General features: G+C 46.4%; 1 protein-coding gene across 1 annotated transcript; it reads right to left on the bottom strand.

Moving 5' to 3' along the window:
• Positions 1 to 2,634: 2,634 nt before the first annotated feature.
• On the bottom strand, positions 2,635 to 10,793 carry SOCS4 (suppressor of cytokine signaling 4). The gene is made up of 2 exons (XM_079307861.1): positions 10,657 to 10,793; positions 2,635 to 4,480 (listed from the first exon to the last, which is right to left on the bottom strand). The coding sequence occupies exon 2, from the start codon at positions 4,377 to 4,379 to the stop codon at positions 3,069 to 3,071; it is 1,311 nt and encodes a 436-aa protein (XP_079163987.1). The 5' UTR covers positions 4,380 to 4,480; positions 10,657 to 10,793; the 3' UTR covers positions 2,635 to 3,068.
• Between the last annotated feature and the right edge of the window lie 5 nt (positions 10,794 to 10,798).

Consider the following 10,798-nt stretch of genomic DNA (forward strand, 5'->3'; position numbering starts at 1 on the left):
AGGGTAAAATAGACTTAGCAATAAAAAACTGCCCTTGATAAAATACAGTTTATGCAAAAGGCAATGAATGGAAGCAGCACAAGATAAAAATTACAGAAAAAAAACCAGGGTCATTTTTTTGACATCAGTGCTGTTTGGACATGGAGGAGGGAGGATCTCAGCTGGGATAAGCCACTCCAAGGGTATCAATAGAGCCAGGCTGATTTCCAGCAGCTGAGAATTCATCCCAGAGCACTCACCCATGTGTGATGCCATGGATTGATGTGTTAGCATTTTCTCCCTGGAGACTTTGGTTCCAAACCTATTTAAAACCCAGTGAAAACAAACGGGCTGGTCTCTAGGCAGATGTCCCTGGAAATCTGTTTACATCATCACAGTGGCAGCAGCTCGGTGGGAAAGGGTTTTATCTGCTCAGGTTGGGGGTAAGGACAAGGTGGCAGGTCCTGCTGGAGTTGCATGGCAAAGCTCCCCTTGGTAACTCCTTGCAGGATGGGTTTGATGTCTACAAATCTACAGGATTCTGTACAAAATAAAATGAAAATATTCAAATAGAAGTATTGCTTAGTTTGAGTCTACAATCTTGGATCCAAACTCTACAGCACTGTGCTCTACTGCTCCTTGCCTGCACACAGATTCCCAAGGGATCAGTGATGGGTTCAGTCCTGTTCAGCTTATTCACCACCCTGGGTGAAGGGACAGAGTGTTCCCTCAGCAGGTTTGCTGGTGATACAGAACTGGGAGGAGTGGCTGACACACCAACAGGCTGTGCTGACACTCAGCCAGACTGGGAACAGGCTGGAGAGATGGCCAGGGAGGAGCCCAAGGAAGTTCAAGAAGTCCTGGTACCCTGTCCTGGTAAATAATAACCTCAAGCACCAGTCCAGGCTGGAAAGCAGCACTGTGGAAAAGGGGTGAGCCAGCACTGTGTCCTTGTGGCCAGGAAGGCCAAAGGTATCCTGGGCTGCATGAGGGAAAGTGTGGCCAGCAGGTGGAGGGAGGTGATCCTGCCCCTCTCCTCAGCCCTGGTGAGGGCTCAGCTGGGACTGAGTGGCCAGTTCTGGGCTGCTTAGCACGAGAAATACAAGGAATGACTGGAGTGGAGGGGCTGTGAAGGTGGGGAGGGACTGGAGCATCTCTCCTATGAGGAAAGGCTGAGGGAGATGGGACTCAGCTCTGGGGAAGTGACAGCTGAGGGAAGTGACAAGCAATCAATCCATACAAATGGATTTGCCTTAAAGGGCAGGTGTCAGGAGGATGGGAACAGGCTCTTCCCAGCCATGCCCTGAGACAGGACAAGAACAGGCACAGATTGAAACACAGGATGTTCCATCTGAGTATGAGGAAAATCCTCTTTACTGTGCAGGGATGGAGGCCTAGAACAGGCTGTGCTGGGAGACTGTGGAGTCTCCCACTCTGGAGATGTTCAAAACCCACCTGGATGTGATCTTGTGCTTGAGCAGGGGGCTTGGATGAGATCCTCTCCAGAGCTCCTTTCCAACCCCAACCATTCAGTGATAGCCTCACCCACAGGTCATTGCTGATTTTTTGATAGGATCCTTCACATGCATGAAATTAAACACATCTGCAATTTGGCAGGCTTGGGGCTCAGTTTCAAAAGCATTTTGAGAGGATACAAAGGCTCCCTGTGGCCAAAGGAGAGGAAACAATGTGGTCGTTGGAGTTGTTACAATTACACCATCTCACATTTTTTTGGCAGAGGAGCTCCGGGCCCAGTTTGGGACAGGAGATAAAGCACACAGAGGGAACAGAGCTGCAGGTCACTGCTGCACCTCCTGGAGCTGCACCCTGAGGCCAGCCTGGAGTTTCCTGCCTGAACCCACATCCACTGAGTCTCCTGGGATTCCACCAACAACTCAGCAGCAGATCTGCCTGCCCATGTAATGTAAGTAATGCTTTTAGGAGCATTACCCATGCATGGTTTTCCCGTACATGGAATTTGGCAGGAAGCCATTCAACCAAATGCTTCACATTGCAAGAAAAATCAGCAGACTTGCTTTCTTTTTAAACTATACTTACGAAAAAAACCCAACCCCCTTACTAACAAAGTAGGAAAGTTATTCACCATCACCTCAGGCTCAACCATGCAGAATCAGATTGTCAAATATGCAGATTTTTTAGGAAATATCTTCCTTTCTACCCTCCCACCCTATGCTTTATCATTTAAACAGTGGCAGCTCCTGCAGCAAAAACTGGGTATTTCATATAATGCAACAGTAACACAGTAACAGAGCTCCCAAGTCCAAGCCCCATCTATCATAAGTAACTACATGATTATCTCTTCCAGACACTGATCAAATCCCAGTTTATGAGCAGTTTGCTTTTTACTGCTGTTATACAAAATGAAAAGCTCTTCCAGAACCCTGCTGCTCTGACGACGACGAGTCTTCCTCCTCTCCAACCAAAATCTTTTCAGGACCAGTTTATACATGTTTGTTCCTGCACTGAGTGTTGTCCTTAACTTGAATTGTTTTTCCTCTCCCTGGTATTTAGTCCCCTGATATATTTATAGAAAGATCATATCCTCTTTCAAACTTCATTTTGCTTGGAATAGTAATGTTAGAAATAGACTGGTGAATTTACTGTGGTGGGTAGGGACAGACAGACACACACACACAGAGGCTAGAGCACTCATTTTAAAAGAAATGCAGAAAATACAGATGACTCAATCTTTAGTTAACAGTGCATTATTTCAATCATGTCAGCAACACGTGTCAACTACAATAGAAAAGACAGATCAACTTCAAAACTGATTTTCAGGGGATTTTAGATCTAAGGACTATCCATCTATAGAAATACCAGAAAGCCTACCTGGAATTCCATAAAACTCTAGCCTAGGGACAGTACCAAAAGCCCACAACAAATATAATTCCTAAAAAAGAGAGCTGTGAAGAGTCAAAAGTACATTTAAACAGAGACTAGTTTGGGTGGTAAATAATACGCAGAAAAAGAAAAAATAATCAAGTCGCTATTTAAAAAAAACCTAGAAGGAAAAGAGATTGAACATACTATTGTCTGTTTGGAGAAAATTCCATTCACAAAAATATTTTCTAGCTTTGTTGCTCTGGTACATCAATCCTGAGCACTCTAACTTTTGACTTATAATGATATTCCTTCAGATACAGCTTCACCGAGGGAGGAATGGGAAGTGCATCGATACCATCGTAAGTTGTACAGTTGCAAATGACCGTTCTACATATATGCTGGAGAGAGAAGGGAAAGGTCCTGTTCAGGGGGGTGGATAAAAGTGGTTCAAAGAACATACAGGAACTTGGGTCTTTGTAGTGTTCTAGGAGTCCTGTGATGTCAGGAGAATGGAAGACACAGGGATCGTGGGCATCAAAGCTGAAGTTGTGATTCCACTGCTCTATGCGGGCGTGGAGGGAGCGACTGTAGCGCCTGAAGCTGACGGAAAACAAATAGTCCTCCTGGGCAGAGTCTCGCAACAGAAACGTTCCCTCTGGCTTTCCCTCCAGCAGTGCCTCAGCTGCATATTTATCCATGACTCCCCAGTAGCAGGGGTTGTTATTGATCTGGAGGAGGTCTGGCACTAGGCAGTGGACATAATCAATCTGGGTGTGGTATTTCGGGGGCGTTTCCATCCGTAGCAGCTCGTCGTCCGTTTCCCACTTGGGCTTGTTTCGTTTTCGAGAGCTTGTGCACAGAGTTATGACTTCATCATCAGAGTCCATGTCACTCTCATCCCTACTGCTCCTTGCCACCTTACCTGTCACCAGCTCAGGCCTCGGGTCACCCCGAGAGGAGCCGCTGTCAGTGAAGTCACAGGACTGCGAGGGAGAGTCCATTCCCCCATTGGCAATCTCCTCATCTCTCAGCTGATCCTCCCTTTCCTCGTGCTGGGATAAATCAGCAATTATCCATTCTTCTGTCTTTGGACTTATAGGGGCCGTGTGCCTTTTGATCAGGTGCCAGCGGAAAGCCAGCTCTGAGCGTGGGGGGAAAGGACACTTATCCAGCATCAGCTCACTGATATGGATTTTCCTCTTGGATGGCAGCGCGGAGCCGTGCCGGCTGCTGCAGTTCTTTATGGGAAAGCACTGACCCACAGCATCCTGCAGCTTCTGCTTCAGAGACCTCCCTAAAAACCTGTGCCCACAGGACCTGTCCAGATCCAGCTCGATGGATGAGCAGCTGTACTTCCTCTCTTGGCTCCTTAAATTAGTGCCCGACCTTCCTGCAGCGCTTGCTGTTTCACCATCAGGGCAATGCTCGCTTTTTTTGGACCAGGAGAGCTTTTTCCCACTCCAGACATACCCATCCTTTCTGTCTGCACTCCTGCTCCGGCTGCTTTTGGGCCTCACATCTGTGTTTTTTGCACTGCTGTCCTTGTTTTCTGCCATTGTGACAGCTTTGCTTCTCAACTTGCCAGGAAGCTCACACGGTGTTTCTCGTGGGGTTTTTCTACATAAGGAAGCTTCCTCGAGGCACTTTCTGGAAATATCTAAGGAAAAAGAAAACACAGCTCAGTTAACTGCTATGCACACACACAATGCAATAGCAGTGCTGGTGGATACAGGACAACAGTGACAATTAATTGCTGACCATGTAAAAATTAGTAGCACACCCCACAAACACCAGCCTGATCCCAGAAAAAGCTCTTTTAACCTTCCCTTGGGAAAAGCATCCTTCTGAAAAAACTATCTTAACGTATTTGTTGAGTTCTCATTCTGATTATGCAGCAGAGCAGAACGTTTTAGGTGTTGGCAAGCCCATTGTGCCAGGGCACATTGCAAAAGGAAACCCTTCCTGGGGCAGGTGATACTGCTTTAGCTGTTCATGGAGCAGATTCTGCATCTCTTCCAAATAACCTTTCAAGAAGGAACAAACCAGAACAGAAACAAGTAGGTCAGAGTACAAAGAGCTACTGTACCTAGATGATATGCCTGTTTGCTACTAATCCACAGGGTGGGATGCCAGAGATCTTTTTCTTAACTGACACTTTTGGGTCACTTTCGGGATAAAAAAAAAAAAAAAAAAAAAAGAAACAACCCTAAATTTTATCAGTCACAGATTCTGTCAGTTTCTGAAAGCTGTTTTCCTCTGCCTTTTCAAAGGAAGGGAGCTAGGAAATACTGAAGCCCTAAGGGATTGAAAGATCTGGGGCTTTACATACTGAAAAGGATTAAAACAATCCAGCCCCTTACTAAAAGCAATTTTAAAAGGCTGTGAAAGATGGAACTGCTTATTACTCATTAGAGAAGGAAGTTTACATTATTAAAATCAGTGTTGCTTTGAGACCTACAGTTGCTGATTTCATTTTCCTTTGTTTTTAAAGGTATATTGAATTCTCAAATAGATAAGAGGGTTCTTTTTGACTGCTGCACTTTGAAAAAAAAAAAATGAAAAAAATCCTCTTTTGATTACTCAGTTGAAAGTGGAACAGGATTTTTTTCAAGATACAGTAGATAGCAATATAGTATGGATGCTATACCCCCTGAGGCATGGCAGGATATAGAAATATTTCCCATCACTTACAATAATCAGGATATTCTGTGATGCTCCTGCACCAAAACCATGCACAGCTCCTCTGTTGCACTATTTTTTTTTTTTCTTTTTTGGCTGTGTGTTTTTCTGTCGTGCCGTTTCGGATTTTTTTTTTTAACAACTAATTGACATGGCAAATACTAAGCAGGAAAAGAAAAGGGCATCCACTTCCTCTCTCCATTCAATCCATTCTCATCATCAGGATTAGGCAGCATGACACAACCTCTCTGCAGTCCCCTGGGGCTGAGCTCGAGCCTCTGCTCTCAGTAAAAGAACAAGGCAGCCTTGCCAAAAGGCTCACATGCAATCTGTGGGCCAAATGCATCCCAGATGGAACTTTCACCCAGGAATTTTTCACATTGCATTCCTTGTTTAAAACCCACAGACCTGAGAGCTGTGGGGGGGGGAAAGGAAAAGGCAGCAGGGGAAGGGAGGAGATGGAGAAATGTAGAATGAAGGTAAGGTAGGTTCAGTACTGGAATATGGTGGGAAGAAAAATGGAATTAGAGGATTGCAGGGTGAATATCACCTCACTGGTACCAAGAAGAATCACAGGAAAGGATCCATATTTCAGCAATTACAAATCAAAGATTAAACTAGAGATTTATTTTTCTTCTCTCTAGGTTTTGCAAATTGCTTCTCAGTGAAAGCATGGCAAGACACAATGAAGACAGGAGAAAGGAAACATTTGCATGTGAGACTCAAAACATCTTTATTTAGACCAGGATTCATTGATTGCTTTTGGAACATTGGTATTTTTCATCCAGAAATACCTAGAGTGAAGCACTGAATTTTCTCCTCAATTTCAAAAATGAGGGAACAAAAGCAATCTCATTTACCCTGGTGATAATCTGAAGTCACTGAAGACAAAAAGTTTTTAGATTCAATCTTTAGTAAAATACATTAATTGTCTATATATGGGATTTTTAATTGGACAGAGAGATATCACTGAGGTTACAAAGTCAAGTACTTAAAAATTAGGATATGACAGTTTGTAATTGCTTTTGAAACCTTCAATTACCTCATTCTGCTCATCCAGCCCATATAAGGAATAAGAACATGTAGAATTTGGGCTTTTAATTAAAAACTGCAAAACATACAAAACCCAGAAATGCCTGTTACCTCCTGACTTCAGCCTCCCAAACTGAAATGATCTTGGGTTTTATGGAATTTCTGGGCTGCTGCTGTATTGAGCTGTAAAGCCACCTTGTCCTTTGTACCTTTCTCCTGCCATGAATCATTAGTGGTACCTGAAGCCTGAAAGAGAAGCTGGGGAAGCAGCACGTGATGCTGCAAAGCCATGCACCATTAGCCAGAGCTGCTTCCCTGGGGTTTGAAGGGCTGCTGGAGCCCAGGCACTGCTTCTGCCACGTCAGAGCAGGAATTGCTAATCAGACAGAGCACTAGAGCTGTGGAAAGAGCAGGGAACAAATGAAGAAAAAAGGGATGTCATCCTATTAAAGGCAGGTTTGAAGCTGACCATGTGTTACAAACCCCAACTGCTTGGCATTACAGATCACACCTTCACACCCTTCTGCACCAGTGATTCACAGCCCCACCAATAAAACAGGGACAAAAAATAATTAAAGTGTCAGAAAGAAAAAGGCATAAAGGCCAGGGAAGGCATTCAGTGCTCTATTACCACTTCAGGCTATCCATCTAAAGCAGCTCTTCCTTTCACTGCAGCATCCAAGGGTACTTCCATTAACAGCAGGAGTGCTGCTGGAAGAGCAGGACAGGAGGGCAAGGATAAAAGAGAGGGAACACAGAGTGTACTTTTCCCTAGAGGGGAAGGTTAGATGGAGGAGTCCAGCACTGTGCAGCACACATGCATCAGGTCTGAGCTCCTTTTGGGAGAAATAATGAATGTCCTGCCTGCAGAGGCCTCATCCTGCTTGGGGACACCTCAGGCATCTCTGATGATGGCAGCTTTGACAAAGGCCTCATGCTGGAAACCCTTTCCCCTAAGGGAACAGCAAAGATAAAGACACGTGGGGGATGAGCAGAGTTCACATCAGGCCACAGGACCCGGCTGGTTGTGTGAGTTACCCAACACTGTCACAGCCACAGTCCCTGAGGACAGCCAGAGAGCTGGGTGGCTTTTGCTGTTGGATTTGTGCTGTGCCCAGCTCCCTCCTGCAGAGGTTCCTCTCTCTTGTCTGCAGACAAGGTGCTTTTTCTTTCAGGAGCTGATGCCTCTACCCTGAGACTTCAAGCCCAGACTGAAAACAATATCCAGTTGCTATTTGGAGGGATAACAATATTCCCTTCTAGCCAGGGGTAGGCTGCAACCCAGAGCTGTGATAAGACAGTGACAGCCTCATCCTATGTCTAATCAATAACATCAATAGGAGAATCAAAACCATAACTGTAGACAGCCTTTCTTTTAAAATTTATTCAATAAATACTTGAATACTGAACTGCTTTAACCAGATACTTATGTCCTGAGCTGCTGGATCCTTGACTCTAGCCCAATAGTCCCCTTCAGCAAGCTGCTTCCCTTTCTGTATAAAGAAGGAGCAGATGGTGGGGGGTCTCCAGCCTGACCTCCCACTTGGAATGGGATTGCTGCCAGCCTGGGCTCAGGGGAGCCATGGCATGGCCTGGCCATGTCCTGAAAACCTCCCAGGATGAAGGTCCCACCACCTTTCTGGTGCTCCCAGAGAGGAGCTGCACAACCCTCTTTGTGCAGGAAGTACTTGGAAAGTTTTCTATCCAAGCACACCAAGCTTTGCTGTATTGAGCCTCTAATTAAACAACAAAAGGAAGGCTCACAAAGAACAATGAATCAATTTTGGAATTGTTAATGGAAGTTGATTTTGTAGAGCTGATAAAATCCTGAGAGAGAAGAGCAAGCTGCAATAAACTGGAGTGCTTTTCTTTCATAACTTACATAAAAGTTATTTTAAAACAAAATCTCACCGGTCACAAGCTGCTTTCATTAATTTCACTCAATTAGATTTTTGCCACAAGGCCACATTTTAAAACCTGACCTTCCTAACCTACTAAGGATAACAATAAATCTCAATTCCTCTGTCTAAATTATTTTTCTTCAGTTTTGGTTTTTACTTTGATTTATGACACCACCTAAAAATACCTAAGCTTTACTCCAGAGGCCTTTACAGCAAATTAAAGCAATTATCACACACACACAAAAGAGAAAGACTTTCTAAAGGTACCATTGTCAACCTAAATATTTTTTCTTTGGAAATAACCTTGATGTAACTGTAGGAGGAGGGGGCCATGCCCAGCTAACCCCAACACGGGGGATATTTTATTCACTCCCAGGAGGTGGAACTGAGCTGGCAGCAGGTACCAGAGGTGAGGGCTGCTCGTATCTCCTGCCTTAATAAAACTCATGTGTGGCAGGAGAGATGCAGGCAAAGCTCAGCAGCCTCTCCAGCACGGAAATCAGTGAAAGCTTTATGGTCCATGACCAACACTCCGTGCTCCACCCAGAAACCGAGGAGAGCAGCGATTCCCGGCTCCCGCCCCGCTCACACCTATTAATCAAGCCAGCCCCAGTTCCCAACCGGATTTCAAAGTACAACTTTGCATTGGGTCACTCCGGACGCGACAAAGCCACTGCAGTCCCTCGGACAAGTGACCACAGGGTCCCGACACCCCCCTGAAAAACCTCCCCCCAGTTTTTCTGTGCTGTTCTCCCAGCAGGCAGCACCTCCAGACAAGGAAATTAGTTGTTGCACAGATCCGAATGTAAAATGGCTTTTATAATGCAAAACACTTGAGGTGCAGTTTCTATCAGAGCCTCCGAAAATTAAAGTGATTAAGGAAAATAAACACATTTGACAGGCATTTGTCTCCATCCCAGGCAGCGGCTTGCAGCAGGAATAGCTTGGTCTTCCCACTCATCTGATAAGCAGTTCAGCTCCGAATCATTTCTCTAGAACACATTATCCTCGCCAGAAATCACGATTTACTGAAATATGTAGGATACACCCATGGAAAACATGTCTCTACACAGCTTCCACGAGGTTTAATAATGAAATCTGGCCATATTTCTGTATTTTTTTAAAAAGAAGTGTGCCTGCTTTGTAATCCTGTCACTTATTCATTCATGAAACTACCAGCAATGTGAGTGTTAGAGAGAAACACATTTCCAATATAAATAAATCACACTGCTCACCCCAGCCACCAATAAGCCCACTGCAGAGCAGAACTGAAGATAAAAGGGTTTTGCCTGGAAGCAATTTTTTCTTAGAAACAGGAATAAACTGGGCCAGATCATTAAGGCTACATAAAGGGAAAACAGACAACGCTGTTTTTTCCTCCTTATTTCAGGTGCGTTCAATTTTTAAAATCCTTCAAGAGATCAGCCAGGATGCTTTCTTCCTATTTTTCAGCCAAACAATCAAACAAACAAAAAGCTTAATGATTTTTGCAGTGCAATCGCTACCTGCCTGACTACCAGTGCTGTCAACTCCACCTCTCTCAGGCATCAGGACGGCTGGAATTCCAGAGTAATTCCATAATAATTCCATAATGACCATAAGGATCTCCAAAGGGGTTTGACCCTGCAGCCCCCCGCTGTTATGGGGGTGCTGCCCAAGGGGGGAGCGAAGGGCACAGCCCCTCATTTGGGCTTTTCCTGCCGCTCCTGTGCCTCTGGAGGAGCTGCCATTAAATCCATATACAGAAGGATAAATGCGTGTCCTGTTTGTGTTAGGAAATAAACGTCGGGCACGGGGTTTTTCAGAGGAGGAGCGAACGGAGCGAAGCCCCGGTGACAGAGGAGGACCCTGGACTGAATTCCCCCGGTGACAGGAGGACTGAACGCCCCGGGTGACAGCAGAGCCTGAGCCCCCCGGTCACCGACAGCGGCTCAGCCCCCGGTGACAGCAAACCCTGGACTAAATCTCCACGGTGACAATGCTCAGCCCCCGGTGACAGCAGAACCCGGGCCGAGCCCCCGGGGACAGAGCGCTGAGCCCGGCCCGGGCAGCGCGGTGACACAGGGCGGACCCCAGGCCACCGCTGACAGGAGACCCCGGCCCGAGCCCCGGTGACCGACAGGGACACAGACCCGAGTCCCGCCGGTGACAGGAGACCCCGATTCCGCCAGCACCGCTGCTCGCCCCCCGCCTGCCGCCCCTCAGCCCGACCCCAACTCACGCTGCTCGGCGGGCCCGGCTCTCTGGGCTCTGTCCCGGCCGGTGCCGGCGCTCGGCGGGCTCGGCGCTGGCAGCCGCGGCCCCTCAGCCGGCCGCCGCCATCCCCGCTGCCGCCCCGCCCCGCGCTGACGGCCCGGCCCGGC

This window comes from Erithacus rubecula (genome assembly GCF_903797595.1).
Source record: "Erithacus rubecula genome assembly, chromosome: 6".
NCBI classification, from domain to species: domain Eukaryota; kingdom Metazoa; phylum Chordata; class Aves; order Passeriformes; family Muscicapidae; genus Erithacus; species Erithacus rubecula.

Excerpts from the sequence above, each read along its gene's own strand:
- SOCS4 (XM_079307861.1), bottom strand. The coding sequence starts at position 4,379 with ATGGCAGAAAACAAGGACAGCAGTGCAAAAAACACAGATGTGAGGCCC.